General features: G+C 49.4%; 2 protein-coding genes across 2 annotated transcripts; one reads left to right on the top strand and one right to left on the bottom strand.

Moving 5' to 3' along the window:
• Positions 1 to 4849: 4849 nt before the first annotated feature.
• On the bottom strand, positions 4850 to 7010 carry LOC103721505 (methyltransferase). The gene has a single exon (XM_026810191.4). The coding sequence runs from the start codon at positions 6627 to 6629 to the stop codon at positions 5067 to 5069; it is 1563 nt and encodes a 520-aa protein (XP_026665992.4). The 5' UTR covers positions 6630 to 7010; the 3' UTR covers positions 4850 to 5066.
• A 5946-nt stretch (positions 7011 to 12956) lies between these two features.
• Positions 12957 to 13831, top strand: LOC103721506 (protein EARLY RESPONSIVE TO DEHYDRATION 15-like). The gene is made up of 2 exons (XM_008811752.6): positions 12957 to 13280; positions 13363 to 13831. Exons 1-2 carry the CDS (start codon positions 13034 to 13036, stop codon positions 13557 to 13559), a joined length of 444 nt encoding a protein of 147 aa, XP_008809974.4. The 5' UTR covers positions 12957 to 13033; the 3' UTR covers positions 13560 to 13831.
• Positions 13832 to 27481: the final 13650 nt, after the last annotated feature.

Genomic DNA, 27481 nt, shown 5'->3' with positions numbered 1-27481 from the left:
TGTCTATGGATAGTTTTCATCTTTAAATTAGTGCAAATCATATGAGCAGCAACATAACAACTATCTTGGTTGGTAACAACTACCTCGTTTGCATCTAAACCTCACAAATATGATATATGCGGTAGTCGAGGTAGGCTTGGTATTGCTTGATTAATAGTACGACCATCTCAAGATGCAATTGGTTACTTTGTAGCTGCTGAAAGTACTACGACCATGCTAGATCCTATCTGGCAATGTCTTGAAAAGATAATATAGACGATTTTTTCCCCCCTATCGTTTGAGTACCATGAAATTTGTATTATAAGTTTAGAATCCTAGAATAAAGAACTGGTCTAGTAGGATATTGAAGTAAAATAATCAAGACAAACTGAGTGCCTCCACCCTGCAAATAAAGCTACAATCAGTGGTTATTTTTTCTTCTTCACATATCTGTCGGAAAAATGGAAATATATTCTTTTCATCGAAGATTTTGTGTTCAAAGCTTGGAGAGGTGTTTTTCTTTTTTATTTTCAAGCGTTCAATATGCATAATTCTTCCATCATTAAATGATTTGATTGGTGGTTGTAAGTTGCTTCAAGCATATATCGTCATATGTAGAATATTAATTTCCACCTCTTACCAACTCGGATAAAAATTAATTTTACAGGAGCATGAGTTTCTATATAAATCTTTTATAAGGGAATTAGAGTGGGCATCCTTATAATATATGCCTGTATTATTTCTGTTTCATTTAACTATCACTCTTTCACCAACTTGGATAAGACTAATTTCACAGAAACCTTAGTCTTCTGTGGAGTGTAGGAGTGGGGCTCCTAGCTAGCTAGTATATGGCCATGGCTGCAGTTTGATTAACTATAGTCTATTGTGTAAGCAAAATTTCTAATGAAGGAAAGAGATCAAATTCGGCTCTTCTACCAGAAGTCTCCCCTTGCTTGGAAGAAAGAGCTTGTGTAAAAAGGATAAGGATGGTTTGTTAGCTACAGCTAATATGTTCTTTTCTTTAGTAGAAGCAATTGACCGAGACTCTTGGATCAACTTAATAGGAGAGAAGCCATTGGTAACATCCCCGACAAGAGATGTGCATCAGAATATTATAAATGAACATGATTCGGAGATAAGAAAAGGGGTTATTATACATAGAGACATCTAAGAAGCTACGAAGATTTATAAACTTGAGGCATATAGTAAATATTATAGAATTTTGGATCTTCTTGAACGGCACAAAGAACTCAATGATTGAGTCTAAATGCCCAGGTGTAATCGTAGAAGGGGTCTGTAAAAATACAGAATGTAATTAGGATACCCCATTGACCATCAAGGCACAAGAGTATTTCTTCTTCTCACGTGCAGGCACACGTGATTCTCTAATTTGTGTATGACCCGCTAAGATATGCATGCACTGCATGAAGTGAGATCACAAAGGAAGGGGTGGTACATCCAACTCTCATTGAAATACACTGATGGTTCCATGCAAACCACATCTTATGCATTGAGATGCACAAGATATGCAATGAGTTAAAAGTGATGTATATTGCAGAACTACATTGGGCATTCAAGTGGCCTTATGAGCATCAGATTGACTCACCTATGTGTTCCCATGAGTCATTTTTCTCAAGATTCTTTTGGTTGCCCAATAATTTCCTACAGACTACAGTGGTAATCTCTTGCTAGACTCATGCAATCTTCTTTGACAGAGGAAGTGTTGTTTCTATAGATCAAGAGCTGTTTGATAATTCAGCAGGATTGGGCTAGATTTCCTACATGGGATTTATGAATTGGATAGCCTATTTAGGCATGGCCTGTGTCAACCCCACACTCGGAAGGAATAAAAAAAGAACCATGGGTTTCTTTTTATTTGTTCAGACGACAGGTCCACAGGCCGGGACTTAGGCCGAGACACATGGACAAGCTCTTAAACGGTTGCAGGCTTGGTGGGCTAACAAGAAGACTCAAATAGGCCTTCTTAGAAGCCCATAATAGACAACATGAGCTTCAAATTTTGGCAGGCTCTAACAGCACTCTGAACTTAAGACCAGCCCTGCCTGACACAAACCCAGCCCGTGTTAGGATCAAGGCCCGATATCACCTGGCCACATTCAGACTGGACCACATACTAGCCCAACACGTAACTTGACCCCAAAATTGGATCTGGGTCGCAGCCAGCCCACTGTCACAAAGAAGCTTAAATCAGTAAATCAGTAACAAATCAGTTGCCTTTGCAGTCATAATCATGGATATCAAACGCTTGGACTATGGATGTTGCAAATAGCCAAAAGATAAAATAATTCCTTCTTGAAAAAAAAAAAACAATTAAAAAGAGAGGATGGGCATCCTTTGTCTGAGACCAAGCCTTTTTTGGATGATGCGCAGGGGAGCATCATCAACCAAGCTCGGCCTCCACCTTCCCGCCAAGCCCCTGCTGCGACCTCTACTGTCCACCTCCGCCTCATCCCCCACCCTCGTCTGCTGCCTGCACTAGAAATCTGGGAGAAAATTAATGAAGATGTACGATTAGGAGTATGTCTGTGTTTAGTCTTACATTGGTTATTTTCTGAATATCTTCTGGCTAGCTTTTTTTGAGAGAAGTCCCGAGTTATCATAGAGTGGATCCAACTCATGATTTATGTGGACTAGAAAATATTTTGGCACAGGTATATTTAAGCTGACCACAAGTTGATCATAGCGAAAAGAGTATGTGAGGATCCGTGCAGACATATATTTAGTCTCATATTGATTATTTATTAGATATATCTTGAATACTTATACAGAATCAAAAAATTTAAATAATATTTTCGGCTAGTTTTTTTAGGTGACATATGAGTTGTTTCTTAACTTAGAGTTGAAAGCTTGACTGGTCGTCCGCTGCAGCCTAACAATTCATTAAATGATGCTCCTGTGAAGGGGGCAAGCACTGCACATGAGAGTTGTGCAGCACACCGGTCTTAAAGCAGGACGTAAGTAGCTCTATATCCCAAGACAGACCTCTCAGGCACATGGCCAGTACACATGCACACAGGCCTTAGACCAAGACAGGATTTCTATGTCCAGAGATATGGCCATAATTGTGGATATGTGAAAGATGGGGCTTGTCCTATTGTTGGGTTAGCAGCACACCTCACATTCACCTCAAAGAATATGGAATGGGGACGCAATAGAATGGCTGGCAAACAAGCAGAGATTTCTCCCAGTCAAGGCAAAAAGGGATTCATTTCATCAATAAGTCACATAGTCATCCACTAACCCTGCCTCCCATCCATAGAGCCTCTTAATCAGGCCTCTTTCTACTGCTCTGCCAATCTCACTGGTAGAGAAGGCCAGGAATTCATTAGAAAGGGGATGCTGGATCCCAGCAGGATCTGTTACAGCATCAGGTAAGACAGAGGAAGTGCAGTAAATGTAATGGCACTGCAGCAGCATATACTTCTTATATGGTGACAGAAAATTAGATCTGTCTCAAAGTAGGTGCCAGCAAATAGCAGTGACTCAATCTAGTCAGGAGACAGATTAACCCTTTCAGGTTCTTCAGAAGAATAAACTCGTGCTGGGATCTAAACTTTATTCATTGTTCGAGGAGCTGTCAGGGTCTGAATGATCTGGACACAATGCCGCTGCTCATCTTGAGACTAACCTTAAATAAACATGAAGCGTCTTTCTTATGAGAAAGCTACAGTAGGTGTAGTTCTTTTCGGTCATGAGCTTTCTTGCTTTTCTTTTTCAAAGAGAAACCATCATGGGAGATTCCTGAAATATCAACTTTCCAGAGGAGCTCGCCCTCGAGTCCTCGACTTCAACAATTTTCTTTTTAGGTTTATTTGTTCAACAAAGTTTAGATGACCAATGTAAACTTTATTGGGACTCAATCTACCCAACCGTACTAATAACGTATTCAATTACATTGATTATTACAATGGCCACCTTCGTTTTAAAAATTCAATAATTTTACCGTGACTGCTAAAAAAAAAAAAGGCTCCATTGCATTTCATCATGTTTGCAGAAGGAACAGAGAGCATGGTCATAATTATTAAATTAACTAAAATATTTCAAGACTAATCACCACCATTCTATCAATGGCAGACTTTAATATTTCTCCCACCATCCTTTGCCCATGAAATGAACAGAAAAAGCACAGGGCAGAATTGGGAGAGTACTAAAGCTGTGTCAGATGAACTAATAAGCTTCACTGATAGCAATGCTGTCTGTATGTAAGTATTGCCAGCCCTTAGTAAGTGTAGACCAATATTTTATCTTGCCCAAAAATTAATATTGCAGATTTAGATCGATAGATTCCAACGCTGCATGTGGCCATTGCATGTCAACTATAAGATCACAAGTATTCATAGCCCAAATATTCAGTTCGTTTTACACAAATTTAAGACCAAGAATTGTCATGGGACTATTACTATCATGCAAATTTATTGTGATGAATTGACCCTAAAATATCCAAAGACTAGTGATACATGTAATCCGATACATGAGGCCGTCATCTTCCCAACAATCCAACCATTTCAAAATACTGTTTGTTAAAAAAATAAATGCGTATTTGTCCTGCTTCTATCTATTTTTCAGTACAATTGATACAGTGGTTATCCAACAAATCCTACATTAATTACAGCAAGCTTTAGGACTAAAAAGAAAAATAAGATCAGTGCAAAAAGAGCATGATAAGCCATTCCATCAAAATAAGATGAACTATTTGATGTTTGAGAAATTTCAATTAATATAAAAATATAACAACTCTACATTTTACTGTAAACATTCCCATGTAAAATGCAAGCAAACAGCAAGAATATGTTTAAATAAAAAAATAAATAAATAATGCAGCTAAATGAACTGAACCAGAGAAGACCCATTACAAAATGAAAGAATATTCATACTGATAACGTTGCAACAAATTGAAATCTTCATTTGCTTAAACAATGCTACACATTTTCTCAATTACTGTGGAAGCATTAAAAAGAGAGGAGAAAAAAAAAAAAAAGAAGCAATTCCTATGGAGAGCAACAACAAATGATACAGGAGCACTATATGTAACTATGCCTGTGTGAGTGTTTTAAAGCGGTTACCGGTCACCACCACTGATGAACAAGAACCCCGCTCTTCCTGAGCGAAGTGAACAGCTTCAAGCACTCCCCATAGGTCTTCCTGTACTTCGGCGTCCGCTCCCCTGGGCAGCACCGCTGCCAACGGTTATAGTGGCACTCCAGAAAGAGCTCATCGATCAAACAGATGGCCCCGGTCTCGAACAGCCTCGGCACCAGATCGAACTCCGTCCCCTCCACGTCCATCTTCATCACCACAAAATCACTCTCCGACACCGTCCTCTTCAACCACTTAGCAAAATCAAAGCCATGAATTGAATGCACCTCGCCGGACGACACACCTCCGGAGAGCCTGCTGACCGGCCTAATCCGACCCATCCCGCGGCCACCTTTCTCTTTCTCGACATCATGCTGCTCCGGGTCATGGTTGATCTCGAACGCCAGGGTCTCATTGCGCACCCACGCAGCGAAAGGCAGCAAATTGACGTTCTTCTTGGCGGCGTACTCGTCGTGGAACGCCGGGTCGGCCTCGATGGCATAGATATCGAAGGTGTGGTTCTGTTTGGGGTACTGCTTCCTGAACCAGCTTCCGATGCTCGAGCCGTAGCTCCGGGCGCCGACGTCGACGTACACGTACCTCGGTTTGAAGCTTATATCCACCATAGATGGAAGGTATTTGATGTTCTTGATGTTTCTCTTCAGGGCGATCCATGGCTTCAATGGCTCCTCTTTAATCAGAGGCTCCGCAGATTCTAGAAGTCGGAGCTTATGCTCGGGGATGGAGCACGAACTGCTAGGACTCGAATCCTCCGCCTCCTTTCCGTCGACGGCAAGAATGTCACCGTCTAATTGCTTCTGGAAAACGATCTCGTGGATGGCTGAGGACGAATCCGGACCGTCGAGCTTGCGGAAGCGTAGCTTCCAGAATGAGGGGAAGAGATCGATGAGGGAGTGGAGACTGTACGCGTCGCCGGCGGAGGCGGTGAGAACGGCCAGGAAACCATCGGGCTTCAGCGTCCGCACGATTTCCGAGGCGAGATGCGCTAGCCGCTTCGATCGGTCGAGGCTCCGGCCGGCGAAGACGAAGTCGAAGGTGCCGTTGCGGAACGGCAGGTGGAGGAGGTCGCCGCCAGCGACCACCAGCGGCGGGGCCTTCTTCTTGGCGACGCCAACGGCGTCGAGTACGCCGATCTCCTTGAGGGCGAGGACCTCGTGGCCGGTGGGGGTGTCGACGCAGAGGGACTTGGCCGTCGGGGAGACAAAGCCGTCCACGAGGAGGTCCTGGAAGACGGCGGAGTAGTAGTCCACGGCCTTGCGCCACTCTCGGGTGGTCCAGAGGGCGGGGGTGGCGCCAGTGGAGCCATCGGCGACGCGGACAAAAGCAGCGGAGCCGGCGGAGGCGCCGCCGCCAGCGCTGGTGATGCTGAGGCCCTCGCCAGGAAAGGGGAGGAGGCAGAAGTCGCCGGAGTTGCAGGGCCCACCGTAGACGGTGACAACGTAGACGAAGCGGACAATGAGGACGAAAACGCCGAAAAGCAGCACGCGGACCACAACGTTCTTCACGGAGCTCGATTTCGCCGCCGATTCCATGGATGAAAAAGAATAGAAAGAATCAGGATTATAAAAAACATACGAATGCAAACCCTAAATCCAGCGCTGGCCGGAAACCTAACGGATGAGGTGGGGACGGTGAGGCGTTAGCGGGAGCAGAAGCGGGCGGAGGTGTGGTTAGCGCCGACGAGGGGGCGGGGGGAGGGCGAGGAGGGGAAATGGGAGGTTTTGATGAAAGCAAAATGGGAAGCCATGGGGTAGTCCGTTGCGATCGCTAGCCGCTTCTTTCTCTCCTGAGATCGTCGCTCTCCCGCTCTCGCCTTTTCTCGCTCTCGTCGCTTCCGCCCCCGCGCTCTTCGGTGGGCGGTTTCTTTACCGCTTCGCATTCAATAAGACGGCAGAGGACCGGCACCTTTATTTATATATGAGCCCCTGTACGGGGCGAGCCGCTTCTTATACCGTCTATATAACTACCACTGCCTTTCCCGTAAATACCTAAAGTGCCACTGATTTGGTTCCGGTCCGGGTCACGGGAATTAATTTGGGCGTCTGCGTTCTGTCGTCGCATCCGATGACAGTTAGATAATCTTAACGTACGACGTCAAAAAGGCTTTAAGTTATAATGAATTGTGTCGTGGGGTCCAACGCGTGTCCGTGATGCAACTCAGATGGACGGACTAGATGGTGTTTTTTTAAAACAGGATCCCGTGATCTTGATTCACGAGGATGCTCTAACGGTTACCTGGGAAAAGGCTGCGAAAAGCCAGAGCGGGACACGAAAAGACAAAACAGAACGTGCAAGCCGAGTGAATGGCAGTTCGGTAATTAAACAGAAGCGGACGGTTATTTAGTAATCGACATGGTGGCATTGAGGAAAGCATTCTCAGCGCAGAAGCGATGAGGGGCGTGAGAGGCCAGGAGCGTTGCAATATTTGGACCCGGCATCACTCGCGTTTTGATCCGTTCAAATTGGCGGTGTCGCACTAGGCGATGCAAAAGGCGTTGCAAATGTTCGGGGCAGGGAAGAAAAGCTCCCCAATTTCTTTCCCCAAATCTAGGGGTCAAAGTGGGCCCGGCTGCCCACGCGTCGTCGGCGGGCCTTTCGGCCCTTTCCGCATTAACCCACGCCTTCCCCCTTCAGCACGCGGATCTCAAATGCCCCCGGTTTTACCAAAAAAAAAAAAAAACCGGAATATGCTATCTCATATTCCGCCCATTCGCTGCACCTTTTTCTTATTCTTTTTCTTTTTTTTTTTTGCTTTTCATAAGTATGCACGATCATTTACTCCTCGTTTAATTTAGCATAAAAATTGTTATAAATATGAGATAGCATTACATAGGTCTTAAGTAAATGTTGCATTTCCGTTCTCATGATGGATATCTGGTTGGCACTAGCATGGGTTCCAGGACGGCATAACGCCTGTAGTTCTCCTCTTTTTATCCTAACCCCTTATTTTGTTCGGGGGACATGGAGACCACCTTTAAGGCATATCATGGCCAAGAAAAAAAAGGGTTAGATCTTGCTTAAAGATTAACATAATTTATTTAGATCCAAATTTAGCTTCTTCTGGCTTTTGGGCCTACCCTTCAGGCTCAAGCCTAGCTCGAGCTTCAAATTTCAAGCATGATCTTTAGATTCATGATCCATTTTAGATTTTTGAAAAAAATACTTGAAAATATTTTAAAAAATACTAAATATATAGTCAACAAACTACACTAGATTCATATATATCAACAAGAATTATTAATTAAAACTACAAATGTATAAAACATAAATAACTAGTAAAAAAAATTTATTTCATATGCTGGTTTGTATTATGGAGCATCAAGATACATCCTGGATGAATGAAACCTACATAAATGAGCTGTCATTATTGGCTATGTGCACCACCATGGTGCATACGATGTAGACAATAATTTCTAGGTGGACCACCGTCAGAGATCCACTTTGGACTAATGGGTGGAGATTAATCAGCAGAGCCACGTCACTTGTTGGTCCCCTTCAATTTAGGTAAGGAACTAAGAAACTAGGCACTCAAATTTTAGGCCTTTTGGTTGTCTTGATTTATATATATTTTTTTTAAAAGATCATTGGCCCTAGTAGAAAACATAATCATACGCAGTGCTGAAAGTTTGGTTACCAGTTAAGACTTCAATGAGCTGTCCCATCTGTTATTCTTTTGGAATCAATTTTGAGAATTATATTTTCGGATCACTATTTCCATCTCATCATTATTAATCATATCTAAACCGCATAATTAAAGAATTTCATTACCATTAGCAATCACTTCAGCTGAAAGTTCAATTTCATTACGCAAGAGTATGCTAATGAGATTTTATCAACTGCCATCTCTTAGTCAAAGAAAAACTTTTTGATGGAGCAATTGGCTGATAGCTTTCATAATCTTGAAACAGAAAAATATTTTCACTATAACAATATGAGTGATATATTTTTTTTATCTGCTGGCATCAACCGCTTTTTTTTTAAAAAGAAAAATTGATGAACAATGCTACATAAACAATTCATCAAAGAGTATGATAAAGTTGTCCTGATAAAAGGAAAAGGGGGTCAAGTCCTCACTTCAATCGAAAATTTATTGCATGGGTGACCAAGACCTAAACATGTGCTCCTTCATGCCATATGTGAAATATGAGGAATTAAATAAGCATGCATTTGACCAGAAATTCATCAAATGTGTGGTGCGTGACGCCAATGTCATAGCCGATCAACTAACCTTATATTTTTCTATGATGCATGGAAATTCTTTGCAAGGTTAGCATATTATTTACATTTTCATTTTGCACACCTTTGCTTCAATTTTCTTATCGTTATTACGTAACTATGTGACAATTGCATGGTACGGAGCTTTAAGCTGAGGTGGACAAAATGAGCAAAATTCAGTTGAACGAGACATCAACGAAGCAACATGCATGCATGGCATCAAACATCTTTGGGTTGGCCTGGCACGGGGGAGGGCCCTTGTAACAAACACATGCATGTGGATGTGGGCGACGGGGGCAGAGTACCTTTGTTTGCTGGTGGCGTGGGGTTGCCTTTTTTTTCTTTCTTTCTTTCTTTCTTTTTCTTTTTTTTTTTACATGGGCACCTCACATATAATGGGGGTAAGTGCAACCCATAAAGTCAAAAAACATAAAAAAAATATATATCAAAGACGGTACCGATGCTTGAGTGTCCCAAACAAAATCCTCGGAGTAGTGAGCTGCAAAAGATACTATCTAGTCTGCCGCACTATTGGTCTCTCGAAAGACATGGATGGCCCTCTGGAAGGCGCACTTCCCCAACATACTGTGGATGTCGTGTATCAGCCACGACCAACCTGCTGCATGACCTGCACCCTGGATCTACTCGATCATTGTGGCTAAATCTTCCTTCAGAATAATACGATCCACACCCAGCACTCTTCTCGCATAGAAAACACCCTCCCATGCGGCCCTGACCTTGGCACTGATCACAGACTAATTGAAGATTCGTCGGCTCCTAGCCGTCACAAATCTGGTCTCTTGATCCCTGATAACAAATCCGGCACCTCTTCTATCACCCTTGTTGCTGCTGTTGAAGTTTAAGTCAGAAGGTGGGGTTGCCTTTTACTTAGGCCTTTCGGATGAATGAGAAATGAGATCAAGGATCTATCAAAATTTTGGACCCATGTCATCACTAATGCATCAGATCCAATGAGAGCGCTGCAAACAAGCATGGGCAGGAATAGTATTAGAATGGCTGACCCTGGAAGGGTCCTTGTGTCCACCCTGGAAGGGTCCTTGTGTCCTTAAGAAAATAAGAGAGAGAAATGAGATCAAGGACCTTTGTGTCCTATTTTTAAGCCCACCTACGACCAATAGGGACCTCTCAAAATGCACTCACGAGTTCCCCGCTGCCCTTGGGCCCATGGAAAGCCAACTCGTTTCGTGGGTCCACTCAGAACCCATCCTACCGGCAATTAAAGTGCCTCAGATATCGGGCAAAGTAGCATCAAATCCATTGTAGCTTGGAATCGACCGTTTGGAAAGCTCGTTTATGGATGCGACTTGGTTGCCGTGGGCCCATCTTCCAAAAATGGTTGATGCGCCGCTTTTAAACTCAGACCACTCCCCCACAAATAAATTGTAGGCCGGCCCAGCATCAGAACGCAGCTCGAAGGCCCGTCCAACTCAAAACGAAAGCAGAGCTCTGATTGACGACGGCGGAGAAGAATCTCCTCCATTTCGAACTATGCCGGAGATTAGGTCTATTCACTAGCTGATCTTTAAAACAATATTTTGTTCCTAGGGTCCTGCACTTGTGATTGGCTTACAAGCTCCAGCCTTAAGCTGATAGCTTGGTTGACTTTTTATAGTTTATTAAGAGGAACCTCGATAAAATTGCAGGAATTTGGCAGACACCAGTTTATATGGAAGCAAATCAGGATTGATCTTACACTGATAGAATACAACACTGCAATGCCATGCTTCATAAGGGGATGTACGAACTAGTTTTGTGCCAAGAGTTTCTTGCTTGATAGATTATTTATAATAGCTTTTCTACTTGTGTGATATAAAAAAATTTGTTGGATAATGAAGCATTAAGCTACAAGTAATAGTCCTGGTAGAGATTAATAATATCTAAGTAAAGATGAGGCTAGCCAAAATATATTATTTTGGCTTTTTTATCGTATATAAGTATCCAAATCTATCCTATGTTTGGATAGGATTTGGAAATAAGATTTGTAACATCCAAATCTCGATCATCAACTAAAGTTGGGGGGCCTATAAATTTTAACATGAAAGAAATTGACAATGCGATAGAAGGAGAAGTTAATATAGGAGTTAAGATCTGTCTTCAATCCCCCCAAAAAAATTATTGTAATTTCTACTTTACAAAATCTGGTTTTAATTAGGAAAGGAGTTCAATTGATATTGTGAAATGGCGAACCTTGCTGATATAAATTGAGGCTTTGTATTGGATTTATAAGTATTGGCGGGTTTTTCTTGCTTTCCATCCTATTTTCCTTTCATCTTGAATCTCACTAATATAAGTAGAGAACTTGTATAATGATTCTATTTATTTTTAGTAAACAATGGCTTGAGCTCTACTGTAAAATATTTTCTTACTTTATATTTATCGTGGAGTGGTATAAATTGAGCAAGTTAAAAAAAAAAAATTCTACTACTTAATCATATCAAGTTGGTATCGAAGAACAGAAAAAAAGCTCCCATGTTTAAAGTACATCAAAATATAAAGACGACGATTACTTTTACTTTTGCAAATGATAATGTGAAAGAACGTCTATTCAATTGAAAGAGAAGGTCATGATCTTGTAACTAGGGTACTCAAAATCCAAATGAAGATTCCAAAGTTTCTTGTTCTTTAATTTTAATTTAGCAGCGTCTAAATTTGCAAACAAAGGGAGTCCCTATCTAGAAAAATTACTAAACTATTATGGTCTTATTTAGTCATTTTAAGTAGGTTTGGATGAGGTTTCAGATAAGATCCACCATATTGAGATCCCGATGGCCGACCAAAACTTTCTAAAGCCATAACAGATTTAACCACAAGCCAAACTTATAATTTTTAAAATATTATTTTATTTTGCAAAAATACAACCCCAATTAGAAGACTACTCTGACCAGCATTATGAAAGGTACACCTCATGAGCCTTTGGACCATCGTTATACCTATATTATAATGTAAAAAAAATCAATTAAGACTCGAACATGGTATAAATAAAATATCAATGTAATAGTATTATTTATTTTTAATAAGAATAAAAATACATTTTTATTTTTAATTATATTATTAGATTATTTTAATGGATTCCAATAGAGCGGGCCCCGGTCGGAAGTGGAGAGCATTGAATGGGCATCGGAATCACCGTCCAACTAAACAGAGGACATTGAATGCGGTCTCTTTCTGGAGCCTCGAACATGAGCACGCGAATCATTTCCCATCACTCCCCTCGCACGCGCCCGACCACGTCACTTAAAACGGATAAGAACAGTGACGCGTCCCGGATAACAACAAATCGCTTTCCCCCATGTCTCTTCGCTCTGGTTTCGAACGAACCCACCTACGGTTTTCCCCAGTACACAGTTTCATCCTTCTTCCGTCCGTTCTACCTCAATCACCACCGTCCAATTTCAATCCTCCCTAGGATTCTCCGCCAATCACGCGGATGATATCGCGCGGCTGGCTGGGGTACCGGATAAGGTCCAAATTACCCCTGTATTTCATAAAAATAGCAGGAAGCTCATCCATCAGGTAACCTGTCTCAAGAGTAACATAGTGTCATTTTAGTTATTTTCTTTCATCTTGAAGGTCTTATTATTTCCGAGAGGTGTATATATCGACGGCTTATCCCAGGTATCCGAACTCGTATCAGGCGCTCGAAAGGGGAAGGGGATTTACCTGTCTGTCTATCTATCTATCTACCGTGTATTGGGCGGCGATGGCTGTAATTTCGGGGAGAATGGGGTCGGTTTTGAATCCGGAGGCGGCGCCGTACGTGCCGGGGGCGTACCGGGCGGTGGAGGACTTCTCGGCGGAGTGGTGGGAGCTCGTCCACTTCTCCCCCTGGTTCCGCGACTACTGGCTCCGCGAGTGCTTCCACGAGCCCCAGAATGACCCCGACTCTTCCGACATTTACGACCCTGCCCTCCCCGACGACATCGACTCCCTCTTCTACCCTCCCCACCGTAAGTACCCCTTCCCTTTCCCACTTTAGCACCAAATCTTCATCATTTCATCTAAATCAAACGGCCGATGGATGCTCTGCAGAGGAGGAGGAGGAGGAGGAGGAGGAGAGGGAAGAGAAGCGTCGTGATGATAAGATGAAGTGGGAGGTGATGACTTGGGGAGCGGAGAAGTGGAAGGGGCGGCGTGGCTTGTGGGAGGAATCGAAGTATGCGGAGAAGGCGCCTAAGATTGTGAAGGTTAAGGTGAGTCCGAGGACGATCCAGCAGCCGACGAGGTAAGAGCGTGGCCGTGCAAGAAAGGAAAGGATGGGAAGTTGGGAGCTGAGGACTGCGTTGCTTGTGTGCATTTGTGTTGGATTTGGTCTGTACATACGTTTTCTAATTGCTTACTCGCAAATAAAAGATCAAGGAAAGAAGTCGATTCTTGTCCCTGGCCAATCTTCTTTCCCCCTATCGCCCTTTTCTACGGCTGCTTACCCAGCCTTCTGTGGCCATGTTTTGTTTACTTGTTAGTCTCTAATGTATAAATTATATAAAACACTTGTTTTGGACATCCTAATACTGTCTTCAGAAGATGAATGGCTATTGAAACGAGAGATCACGAAGAAAGTTTTCAATCAACGGATAACGATCGCCAAATGAGTCAAACCAGAAGCCAAAGCTTTTTTTTTATTATTGATATTTCAAAGCAATGTGGATGGATTTGGATTAAAGAAGTGTAACAGATCCAATCTGGAAGGTGCGCCCTCAGGCATGAATCGCATCCACATGGGCTGATGCAATGGCGTGCTTGATCTGCTCCATCAGATTCATGGGCTGTCATCGACGAATTGGGCCCATTCAGTTTAACTTCGAATCGGAGAGGATGTTTTGGAGCATCTACAAGAAAAATTGGTGTTAGACCGAAGCATTAATATTTCAAGCATGGACTGGTCGGTCTGATCAGAAACCTTGCTAGTTTCAAGAAGATGTTTTCGGGGTAGAGTTAGTTTCGGTTGCTGTAGGCATTAGGTTTCAATCGGGGGCTCAAATGTGATCCTCGTTGTAGGTGTTACGGGGGAACTTAGCCACTATGCCCCACGTGACCGGCACGCGCGCCCAGGAAGACTACGGCAGCCCCTTGATCCAGCAATCCGACCTCGAGTTGGACATCTTCGGCTCCGCAGCCCGACCCCGAGTCGGCAGCCCCTTGATCCAGCAATCCGACCCCGAGTCGGACATCTTCGGCTCCGCAGCCCGACCCCGAGTTGGCAGCCCCTTGATCCAGCAATCCGACCCCGAGTCAGATATCTTCGGCTCCGCAGCCCGACCCCGAGTTGGCAGCCCCTTGATCCAGCAATCCGACCCCGAGTCGGACATCTTCGTCTCCGCAGCCCGACCCCGAGTCGGACATCTCTCGACAACGACAGGCTATTCCCCAGAGGCACGCCGCGGCCCTCTGCTCCGCTACACCCAGCAACGGTCGTATCCGGCGCTGCTCCACGATCCCCTGTAACAGCCGTACAAAGCGGAGCTCCACTACGCCCTGTCATGGCCGTACCCAGCGCTGCCCCACGACGCCCTGTAACGGCCATGTCAGTGGCAGCTCCATCGTGCCCCACGATGACGAACCCCCCTGAAAGACCCCCCAGCCTGGTATATATGCGGCTGGGAGGAGAAGGGGGGTAAGCAAGAACTTCCAGAGCATTCTCTTACTTGCTACTATTATCTCTCCTTCTCCTCCAATCTCCTCTGACTTGATCGTCGGAGGGCCCCCACTACCCCAGTGGTGGTGCGAGGCTTGCTTGCAGGTTTTCCGGTGGAAGGTGGAGCGCAATCAACATCAACCGAGGCAACTCAAACGGAACCCCGTTCACACCGCTGTGCCAATCGTTCTCGGTTTGGACCACCAGCAACAGTTGGCGCTAGAAGGAGGGCCGAATCTCAGAGCGATCGTAATGGCACGGCGAGGTGGTCGTGGAGCTTCCAATGCCTCCGGTCGCGGGGCCTCTCGCGCCTCCGGCCGGGAGGCCGCTGCGTCTCCAACACATTCTCAGCAACACTCCACCGCTCCACCTCCCATTCAGATGGTCGAAGCCGCTCAGTTCGACCAGTTAGCCCAGCAGGTTCGCACCCTCGCGGAGGCAGTGCAGAACCTGCAGAGTGTGATGTCTCGGGCGCCGCAGCGGGCCCAGGAGCCGCTGCTCCCTGAGCGCTCACCTGTTCTCCTCAACCCGCGCTCCTTCCTCTCCCATGGGGAGGAGCGCCGGTGCGAGGAAGATTCTCGAGCACGGTCCATTCTGCCGGGACCTTCCCATCGGAGCTGCGCGGGGTACGAGAGGCGGGCCCGGGCGCGTTCCTAGACCCCCCAGTCCTCAAGGAACCCGCGCTCCAGTCGGTCCCCCTCTCGGTGCTCCTTGTCTCCCACCCATCGGTCGCGCTCCCTGGACCGGCGGGTGGACGATCTCCACCGACAACTCCAGGTCCTGAAGGGCCACTCCAAAGATCCCTTCGCCGACTTAGAGATCTCCTCCCAGCCGGCGCTTGCCTCGAGGATCCTGCGGACCCCGAATCCGCCGGGGTTTAAAATGCCGGCGATCGAGCCCTATGACGGGGCGGCGGACCCGCGGGATCACGTCTAGAGTTTCAGGACCCTTATGCTCCTCCACGGAGCATCAGATCCTCTCCTCTGCAAGGCCTTCCCGGCGACCCTCCGTGGCCCGGCAAGGGCGTGGTTCGCCGGCTTGGAGGCTAACTCAATCCAGTCCTTCGACCAGTTTACTCGCCTCTTCATCACCCATTTCGCCGTCAGTAGCCGGCGGCGACTGGTCTCCGACTCCCTCTTTGATGTCCGGCAAAACGAGGGAGAAAGCTTGCGGGATTATCTTACCCGCTTCAACAAGGCTATGCTGGAAGTCCGGAACCTGAGCCAGGAGGTGGCTCTTTCAGCCCTGAAGCGTGGCTTCCGAAAGGGCAGACTCACCTTCTCCCTGGACAAACGCCTGCCGCGGAGCTTCCCGGAGCTGTTGTCCCGGGCGAACCAGTATGCGGACGCCGAGGAGGCGGCCGCCCACCGGAGCAAGGAGGCCGCCGAGATCCCTCCAAAGCTCGGGAAGAAAAGGCGAAAAGAGGCACGCCAGAGGAGGAGCCCGACGCCTCAACGTCGGCGCAGAAGCCTGTCGCCAGCGAGGAACCACGGCGCCCTACGCCCTCGTTCTCCGCCCCGACGTTTCAACCGGTACACTCCTCTCCTGACTCCCCGGGCCCAGATCCTCATGGAAATCAAGGGGCGGGAGGACCTCCCGGTCCTGAGACAGATGAAGAAGATTCCTGGGAGGAGGCCCTCTCGGGCGTACTGTGAGTACCACCGGGACCACGGCCACGACACCGAAGACTGCTTCCAGCTTCGGGACGAGATCGAGGCTCTCATCCGCCGAGGGCGTCTCGGTCGATATGTGAACGACCGACGTCCCCCCGCAGACCCGCGTCCGGCCGACCCGGCTCCTCAGGAGCCTCGGGAGCAGAATCGACCCGTCGCGGGCGTGATCCACACTATCACTGGGGGCTGCCCCCGGCCCGAGAGGAACGCAGGGGGCTCGACTGAAGCGTCAGGGGCAGCCGTCGCAAAGAGGCAGAGGGTCGGTAATGTAATCACTTTTTGTGATGAAGATGTAAAGAGGGTTCAGACCCCCCACGATGACGCCATGGTGATCTCCCTCACTATGGCAAACTATGATGTAAGGCGTGTTCTTGTGGATAGTGGAAGCTCAGCTGATATTTTGTTTTACGAGGCCTTCCAAAAGATGAGCTTGTCCAGACAATTGTTGCACAAAACATCCACCCCCCTCATAGGATTTACTGGTGACGCTATCTCGGCAGAAGGTGTCGTTGAGCTGCCTGTGACTGCGGGCGTTGCACCCGCAGAAGCCACGGTGCGGCTCGGGTTCTTGGTCGTCCGTGTTCCCTCGGCCTACAACGCTATCCTCGGACGACCCGGACTGAACGCCCTTCGCGCGGTGGTCTCTACGTACCACTTGCTCATGCGGTTCCCCACGGCGGCCGGGATTGGAGAGGTCCGAGGTGACCAACCGACCGCAAGGCAATGTTTCCTAGCAACTCTCAAAGGGAAGAAGCCCGTAGAAGCCTTAAGCGTCGAGTCCCTCGACGCCAGAGACGAGGTGGCCTTGCGGCACGGGGAGCCGGCCGAGGGTGTGATCGAAGTTCCCCTCGAGGAAGGTCGCCCGGACAGGACGATCCGGGTCGGCGCCAATCTCGACCCGGGAGCGCGGGCCCGGTTGGTGGAATTCCTCCGAGCCAATGTCGATGTGTTTGCCTGGTCGGCGGCCGATGTACCTGGGATTGACCCGGAGGTCATTTCTCACGCCCTCAACGTCGACCCGACCCACCGACCGGTAAAACAGAAGAAGAGACACTGTGCCCCGGATCGGATCCGAGTGGTCGACCAGGAGGTAGACAAGCTCTTGGAGGCAGGATTCATAAGGGAGGTCAGCTACCCCGAATGGCTGGCAAATGTCGTACTTGTCCGGAAGGCGAGCGGAAAGTGGAGGATGTGCGTCGACTACACCGATCTGAACAAGGCATGCCCCAAGGATAACTTTCCGCTTCCGCGGATAGACCAACTGGTCGACGCGACTTCCGGATATCAGCTGCTGTCTTTCATGGACGCCTTCTCCGGCTACAACCAGATAATGATGGCTCCACAGGACGAGGAGAAAACTGCCTTTATAACAGACCGGGGGCTGTACTGTTACAAGGTAATGCCCTTCGGTCTGAAGAATGCTGGCGCCACTTACCAGCGCCTCGTCAACAAAATCTTCAAAGAGCAAATCGGCCGGAACATGGAGGTGTACGTGGACGATATGCTGGTGAAGAGCCGCCATGCAGACCAGCACATCGCGGATCTGGAGGAGACTTTCGCCACCTTGCGGAAGTTTCGCATGAAGCTGAACCCAGCGAAGTGCGCCTTTGGCGCTTCGGCCGGAAGGTTCCTCGGTTTCATTGTCAACCAGCGGGGGATTGAAGCCAACCCGGACAAAATCAAGGCCATCCAAGATATGTCCCCTCCGACCAAAGTGAAGGAGGTTCAGGAGCTCGCTGGGAGGGTCGCCGCGCTCGGACGATTTGTGGCAAAATCGGCCGAACGCTGCCAACCTTTCTTCAAGGTGTTGAAACGCCCGAAAGACTTCCTCTGGACGGCCGAATGTTAAGCAGCATTCGACCAGCTCAAGGAATACTTGGCGTCTCCTCCCCTGCTGTCCAAGCCGCAAGAAGGGGAGATGCTCTACCTCTATCTGGCGGTCTCCCCAACCGCAGTCAGTGCGGTACTGGTTCGGAAAGAGGCAAAGCTCCAGAAGCCTGTGTACTACATCAGCCGGGTCCTACGGAATGCCGAGACGCGGTATACGAAGGCTGAAAAGATCGCCTTCGCGCTGCTGACCGCGACCAGGAGGCTTCGCCCCTATTTCCAGGCCCATTCTGTCACCCTCTTGACCGATCAACCGCTGCGGCAGATCCTCAGCAATCCTGAGAATGCGGGACGGCTGGTGAAGTGGGCAGTAGAACTTGGTGAGTTCGACATCCGCTACCAGCCCCGACCCGCCATCAAGGCCCAGGCGCTCGCGGATTTCCTCGCTAAGTGCACGGTGCAGGAGGCGGAACCTAGGTCGCCGGAAACACCCAGCCTCGACCTCCCGATTTGGACGCTTCACATCGATGGGTCGTCGAACCCCGAAGGTGGAGGGGCCGGGCTGGTCCTTACCAGTCCTGATGGAGTGATAGCCGAGTACGCCTTGAGGTTCGGATTTCCAGTGACCAACAACGAGGCGGAGTACGAGGCCCTAGTCACGGGACTCAAACTCACCAAGGAGCTCGGCATCCGGCGCCTGAAGGTCTTCACCGACTCCCAGCTGGTGGTCGGGCAGGTCCGTGGGGAGTTCGAGGCCCGGAACCCGACCATGCAGAATTACGTCCGGAAGGTGCAAGCACTCATTCCCGACCTCGGCAGTGTCGACATCCAGCAGGTCCCAAGAAGTGAAAATGCCAGGGCCGACAGGTTGTCCCGCTTAGTGGGCGCAGACGCGCACAACTTGTCAAGGGCGATCTACCTGGAGACCCTGGATGCCCCGAGCATCGGCGAGGCTGGAGCGGTGATGGCGATTGATCCGGAACCGTCTTGGATGGACCCGCTTGTCGCCTACCTCGCCGAAGGGATCCTCCCTGAAGACGAAGATCAAGCTCGGCGACTTGTTATAAAGTCCGCCCACTACGTACTTTATGAAGGGAGGCTGTATCGGACCTCGTTCACCGCCCCTCTCTTAAAGTGCCTCCGCCCCTCGGAAGCGGCCTACGTCCTCGGCGAAGTCCACGAAGGTGTTTGCGGATCACACTTGGGGGCTAGGTCCTTGGCGCACAAGATCATGAGGCAAGGCTATTATTGGCCTACCTTGTTGGAGGACTCAAAGGATCATGTACGGAAATGCGACGCCTGCCAGCGCCACGCCAACGTCCAGAGAGTCCCTTCTGTCCCCTTGGCACCAATCACTGCACCCTGGCCCTTCGTCCAGTGGGGAATGGATATCCTCGGACCATTCCCCGTCGCTTCAGCTCAGCGGAAATTTTTGATTGTTGCAATCGACTACTTCACCAAGTGGGTGGAGGCAGAGCCGCTGGCCACTATCACGGAGGCGCAAGTCCGGAAGTTCGTGAAGAAGAACATTATTGTCCGATTTGGGGTACCTCGGGTCCTCATCTCGGATAATGGTCGACAGTTCGACAACAAGCATTTCCGTGACTTCTGCGAGGAGTTCGGGATCGAGCATCGATTCACATCTGTGTCGCATCCCCAAACCAACGGCGAGGCCGAGGTCACAAATCGGACAATCCTCCAAGGAATCAAAGCGCGAATCGGTCGGACGGGGCAAGCTTGGGTCGAAGAACTCGAGAATGTCCTTTGGGCGTATCGGACCACACATCGGACCCCTACCGGAGAAACGCCTTTCAGCCTAACCTATGGCACGGAAGCCGTTGTCCCCGTGGAGCTCGGACTCCCCTCACCTCGGGTGGCCGCGCACCGACCCGAGGCCAATTCGGAGCAACTCCGAGGGAACCTGGATCTCTTGGAAGAAGCGAGGGAAATGGCGCAGGTTCGGATGGCGATGTATCAGCGGAGGGTGGCCCGATATTACAACTCCAAGGTCCGACCGAAGCTTTTCAGAATCGGAGATCTGGTGCTAAGGCGAGCTAAAGCATCTCAACCTGCGGAAGGTGGGAAGCTAGCGCCAAATTGGGAAGGCCCGTATAGGGTTCGCTGGGTAAACCGACCTGGCTCCTACCAGTTGGAGGCCCTAGATGGTCGAGAAATTCCAAGGAGCTGGAATTCCGCTAACCTGCGGATGTATTACCAGTAGAACAACAATGCTAGAAAGACAGTTCAAAAATGTATAACACTTTTCATTTCAATAATTTCTGGTTACAATGGCGTGCTCGTGTGATTACAAGGAATTCCCAGAGGGGAATTAGGGTGTAAAGAAAGTAAAGAAGAGGTGGAGACTCCGAGGAGCTGAAGATCTGGGATCCCGAAACCTCCATCCGAAGCGGCTGCAATCCCACCGGAAGTGGGTGCTTCCAACCGAAGGCGCCATCGACGTCTCACGAAAAAGACGAAGAGCCGGCGCGGATGAAAAAGAAGTGGACGAAGGAGAAGTCCACACTGCTCCTACCCAGAGGCGCCATCCACGCCTCACGAAAAAGACGAGGAGCCGCCGCAGAAGAAGCTCCCGCTGCCTCCAGGGGAACGCCACCTCCAAGGGATATTCCGGTCCTCCCCAGTGTTAGGGGAGAGAAGGGATACAAGGGAGAAGAGCATATGGAGGCGCGGTCCCGGATCAAGCGTCTGGTGCGGAGCTCAATCGGGAGGCTGAACTTCAAGGAGGGGAGACGTGATCCCGGATGAAACGCCTAGAGCGGAGTTCCGCCGGGGAGAACCTCCTTGTTGATCCCAGATGAAACGGCTAGTTGGCGGAAGTCGCGAAGGGCGCGCCTCCCGTTCCTTCGGTAGGGGTCTCTCAACCATGCGCCGGAGAGGAGGCCCACGATCCATGGCAACCTGAACAGCTCCGACTTGGCAGGCTCCATCGCACCTGCACCTATATTTATAGCCAAACTGCGACCCCCCCGGTCGTTCCGATGCGGGTGGCTCCAATAAATGCGGGCGCATTGAATCCGGAGCCGATCCGGCTCTCGAGGCGTATCTTTCCGCGATTTTCTAAGCGTTATTCTCCTTAATCGCATTCTTTGTGCAGGACACTCCGGGTGGCCTGTACCCCTAGGTCCACATATCTCTGCTCGCGCCCAGGCCGCATCCGCCTCGAAGAACGCGCGTATCGCGGCCGCTTAACTGACACTCCTCGCAAGCAGCAACTGGCGATCCGATTTCCCAGGTAACCCCTCAATTAGCATTTAATGCCCATCTGGTGTTCCCCAGGCGACGCTTGGAGAGGAGGAGAAACACGATCGCAGCTGGCCACGGAGAAATCCCGTCGGGCGGCAAGCGACAGGCGCACGACCAGCGAGCGGAATTTCCCGAGGCTCGGCCCTCGGATGCCAGGCTAACCCGATGATCATCCCGGGAGCAGACTAGCCTGAAGCCCCGACCGGTCGCCTCGGCTTGCGCCAGCCTTGGCCGACCAACGAGCGGAATTTCTCGAGGCTCGGTCCTCGGATGCCAGGCTAACCCGATGATCATCCCGGGAGCAGACTAGTCTGAAGCCCCGACCGGTCGCCTCGGCTTGCGCCAGCCTTGGCCGACCAACGAGCGGAATTTCTCGAGGCTCGGCCCTCGGATGCCAGGCTAACCCGATGATCATCCCGGGAGCAGACTAGCCTGAAGCCCCGACCGGTCGCCTCGGCTTGCGCCAGCCTTGGCCGACCAACGAGCGAAATTTTCTGAGGCTCGGCCCTCGGATGCCAGGCTAACCCGATGACCATCCCGGGAGCAGACTAGCCTGAAGCCCCGACCGGTCGCCTCGGCTTGCGCCAGCCTTGGCCGACCAACGAGCGGAATTTCCCGAGGCTCGGCCCTCGGATGCCAGGCTAACCCGATGATCATCCCGGGAGCAGACTAGCCTGAAGCCCCGACCGGTCACCTCGGCTTGCGCCAGCCTTGGCCGACCAACGAGCGGAATTTTCCGAGGCTCGGCCCTCGGATGCCAGGCTAACCCGATGACCATCCCGGGAGCAGACTAGCCTGAAGCCCCGACCGGTCGCCTCGGCTTGCGCCAACCTTGGCCGACCAACGAGCGGAATTTTCCGAGGCTCGGCCCTCGGATGCCAGGCTAACCCGATGATCATCCCGGGAGCAGACTAGCCTGAAGCCCCGACCGGTCGCCTCGGCTTGCGCCAGCCTTGGCCGACCAACGAGCGGAATTTCCCGAGGCTCGGCCCTCGGATGCCAGGCTAACCCGATGATCATCCCGGGAGCAGACTAGCCTGAAGCCCCGACCGGTCGCCTCGGCTTGCGCCAGCCTTGGCCGACCAACGAGCGGAATTTCCCGAGGCTCGGCCCTCGCATGCCAGGCTAACCCGATAATCATCCCGGGAGCAGACTAGCCTGAAGCCCCGACCGGTCGCCTCGGCTTACGCCAGCCTTGGCCGACCAACGAGCGGAATTTCCCGAGGCTCGGCCCTCGGATGCCAGGCTAACCCGATGATCATCCCGGGAGCAGACTAGCCTGAAGCCCCGACCGGTCGCCTCGGCTTGCGCCAGCCTTGGCCGACCAACGAGCGGAATTTCCCGAGGCTCGGCCCTCGGATGCCAGGCTAACCCGATGACCATCCCGGGAGCAGACTAGCCTGAAGCCCCGACCGGTCGCCTCGGCTTGCGCCAGCCTTGGCCGACCAACGAGCGGAATTTCCCGAGGCTCGGCCCTCGGATGCCAGGCTAACCCGATGACCATCCCAGGAGCAGACTAGCCTGAAGCCCCGACCGGTCGCCTCGGCTTGCGCCAGCCTTGGCCGACCAACGAGCGGAATTTCCCGAGGCTCGGCCCTCGGATGCCAGGCTAACCCGATGATCATCCCGGGAGCAGACTAGCCTGAAGCCCCGACCGGTCGCCTCGGCTTGCGCCAGCCTTGGCCGACCAACGAGCGGAATTTCCTGAGGCCTGACAACCCTCAGATGCCAGGCTAACCCGATGATCATCCCGGGAGCAGACTAGCCTGAAGCCCCGACCGGTCGCCTCGGCTTGCGCCAGCCTTGGCCGACCAACGAGCGGAATTTCCCGAGGCTCGGCCCTCGGATGCCAGGCTAACCCGATGACCATCCCGGGAGCAGACTAGCCTGAAGCCCCGACCGGTCGCCTCGGCTTGCGCCAGCCTTGGCCGACCAACGAGCGGAATTTTCCTTGGCTCGGCCCTCGGATGCCAGGCTAACCCGATGATCATCCCGGGAGCAGACTAGCCTGAAGCCCCGACCGGTCGCCTCGGCTTGCGCCAGCCTTGGCCGACCAACGAGCGGAATTCTCCTGAGGCCTAACAACCCTCAGATGCCAGGCTAACCCGATGATCATCCCGGGAGCAGACTAGCCTGAAGCCCCGACCGGTCGCCTCGGCTTGCGCCAGCCTTGGCCGACCAACGAGCGGAATTTCCCTGAGGCCTAACAACGCTCAGATGCCAGGCTAACCCGATGATCATCCCGGGAGCAGACTAGCCTGAAGCCCCGACCGGTCGCCTCGGCTTGCGCCAGCCTTGGCCGACCAACGTGCGGAATTTCCCGAGGCTCGGCCCTCGGATGCCAGGCTAACCCGATGATCATCCCGGGAGCAGACTAGCCTGAAGCCCCGACCGGTCGCCTCGGCTTGCGCCAGCCTTGGCCGACCAACGAGCGGAATTCCCTGAGGCCTAACCCTCGGATGCCTGGCTTAGCGCCGGAAGAATTTCCTGAGGCCTAACCCTCGGATGCCTGGCCTAGCGCCGGACGAATTTCCTGAGGCCTAACCCTCGGATGCCTGGCCTAGCGCCGGAAGAATTTCTTGAGGCCTAACCCTCGGATGCCTGGCTTAGCGCCGGAAGAATTTCCTGAGGCCTAACCCTCGGATGCCTGGCTTAGCGTCGGAAGAATTTCCTGAGGCCTAACCCTCGGATGCCTGCTCCACGATCCCCTGTAACAGTCGTACAAAGCGGAGCTCCACTACGCCCTGTCATGGCCGTACCCAGCGCTGCCCCACGACGCCCTGTAACGGCCATGTCAGTGGCAGCTCTATCGTGCCCCACGATGACGAACCCCCCTGAAAGACCCCCCAGCCTGGTATATATGCGGCTGGGAGGAGAAGGGGGGGTAAGCAAGAACTTCCAGAGCATTCTCTTACTTGCTACTATTATCTCTCCTTCTCCTCCAATCTCCTCTGACTTGATCGTCGGAGGGCCCCCACTACCCCAGTGGTGGTGCGAGGCTTGCTTGCAGGTTTCCCGGTGGAAGGTGGAGCGCAATCAACATCAACCGAGGCAACTCAAACGGAACCCCGTTCACACCGCTGTGCCAATCGTTCTCGGTTTGGACCACCAGCAACAGTAGGCATTATGTTTCAATTGTGGCTCAAATATGATCCTTTGCAGTGCATAGGCTGCTCGTTGGTCATCATCAGAAGATGGATAATCATTAACAAAATAGGATGTCATATGTGGAATGTGTTGTTTGATAGCATAGATGGTGGTTATCGAGAGCTGCACAACACTTTTGATAGTAGCTATCAAGAGCTGTATAGCACTCTGTGGCACGGCCCCGGGCACCGTAGAAGAGCTTTCTTGCCGAAGTTTCAGCTTGGTCTAGAACCTTACCTTTTTTGAGTAGTTGGGTTGGGTTGGGTTGTGCTCGGGTCCACCACACTTGTTTTCGACCACGTTGATTCAATTGCTATAGCGGATTCCGGCTTAGACCTGACCCGGTCCATGGACACCGACGGATGGTATATAGGGTAAAAGGGGTCCATCCGCTATCCGGTTGTTGGGAATTAGGTTCCAGAGTTCGCAGCACGCCAAGCTAAATGAGATAAGTGGACTGAGCTTATAGAATCATCAAATCAAAACATACCTTATGGTTACGTGAAGTCAAAGATATGTGGGAACTAGATTTTTGAGAACCGATCACGACAATGATTCATATACAAATCTGTACCCACTGGTCCACATTTGAATCATTCGATCGGTAGTCAATAACAAGGGCATAATATTATTTAACTTGGTTGTGGACACAATTTTATGCAAGATTTAGCACATCCTAGGAAAGTGAACTTAAGATGTAGCCTGGTCGCTCTTGTATAAACCACAAAAGTTTTGGCTAATTGTTTATGTAATCTTAAGTAATGACCCTTGACCTTGTTGTTTAGTCCAAACTTATTGACTTGACCAGGTACATCAGGTTTTGATAATGAATTGCATAGGTCAGATGGTTTTAAGACATTGTCCTGCTGGTTTCTTGGGTGGAATTGAGAACATCACTAGTTCCTGTCAAACTCTGTTCAACTGGGTAGTCTAGTCTAGCTTTTTTTTTTTTTTTTTTTTTTTTGATACTAAGGGAGGCAAAAGTCTTCCAAGACTTTATTAAAAGAATTGGTAATTACAGAGAGGATGAGTTACAGAAAGTAAAGAGTCTGTCAGATCAGTACTGCATGTATCAGTTGTAACCAAACAAATCTATAAGAAAGCAAAGAAGATAGCTATTTGTTAGCTATATATAAGTCAAAATAGAAACAAAAAGAAAGGACTGTATTATCTTTTGAAGAGCAGACACTATATAGTAATGGCTGAAGCTCGAGGCTTGGCAAATGACAGTAAGCAGGGATCGAGTACTCTAGTCTAGCTTGCTTGTTATTTGTTTTGATGTCATGCATCCTCGTGTGCAAATTTGTGTATGGCAATAATTTGAATTTTGGCCGACATTTTTATAGGAATAAACTTTGAATCCAAATCCAATAAGAGGTTCAAGTGCTGGAGTACTCGATGCTTTCATGGAGTGTGCACCCACAAAAAAAAAAAAAAAGATATAATTTTTTAACGATCATCTCTTTCTTTCTTCGTGCCTGTTTGTGCTCTGGGTATTGTTTAGATTTCAAGCACTAGCATTTTCTTCCATGATTTTATTAGCCTTTTAATAGACATTGGATCAATACATGAATGTTTCCATCTGATCTGTTCATTCACACACCAAAAGCCGAAATGACGCTGCTCTGGACAGCAAGTAATGACATTTGACGACATTTAACTTGTAGAGCTAACTATCATTTAACTTGAAATTGAGGCATGTTCCATTTTTTTCCAATCCAACCATAAATTACATGTAGTTGGTTAATTCAAGTTAAGTTACATGTCATTTTTCCCTTTTGCTTGAGATAATAAGACAATGCCTCACATACTTTTATGAGGATGAAAGCTTAGCTTTAAACCCAGGACACTGGCACGCAACCTGCAACTCCTGGTAACTTCACCAACTTTGTCCTTAGTGCCTTCTAATTAAATGTCAGATTTGAGTTAATGCAGCCCATATCACATTAAATGTGTAATTTGAGTTATTTTTATTCATCGACAAGGACACTTTGGTTCTGTTTTTCCTCCCAACGATGGCACTTTGATGCACCTCTCAGCCTATCCATTTGCATCTTTAGGCCTTCCATTTCGACATGATGGTTTGGTGTATCTCCGCACACAGGAGACACCTTCCATATCAAACAGCAGTTTGGACCTGGTCATATGCTTGACCTGAAACATCCCTAGGTAAAACGACGCTTTCAGCTATTCTACAAAATTATCATGAGGATCCTTGGAAAAGGACCCCTGTGAGAAATGTCCATGCTCTCAACAACAATCTGGCTTTTATTGATCAATCCAAATCACCAGCTCTAATTGCTGTAGCATAATAAGCTAAATGAACAAACTTTGAGCTACTTCTCCGATGTTTCGAGAGAAAGCAGCAGCAGCAGCAGCAGCAGCAGCAGCTTCTTTCACACAATCTCGATAAAATGGTGGATGATTCGGGCCACCTAAACCCGTCGACCAACCAAGACCACAAAACGTGCCCCGCAAGACATATCTTGTAACATTAAAAAAAGGCATATTTTGATAAACTAAGATTCTTTGAAGGAAAGATATGATCAAAATGTCATCAAACATGTCGCCAGGCCTATCAAGATATGCATAGTTGATCTGAAAG

The sequence above is a fragment of the Phoenix dactylifera genome, chromosome 17 (assembly GCF_051530095.1).
Source record: "Phoenix dactylifera cultivar Ajwa chromosome 17, Ajwa_hap1_PhDact_Kaust_v1.1, whole genome shotgun sequence".
NCBI lineage: Eukaryota > Viridiplantae > Streptophyta > Magnoliopsida > Arecales > Arecaceae > Phoenix > Phoenix dactylifera.
The sequence above is the reverse complement of the archived record's forward strand: the minus strand, read 5'-3'. Positions and strand labels throughout refer to the sequence as shown.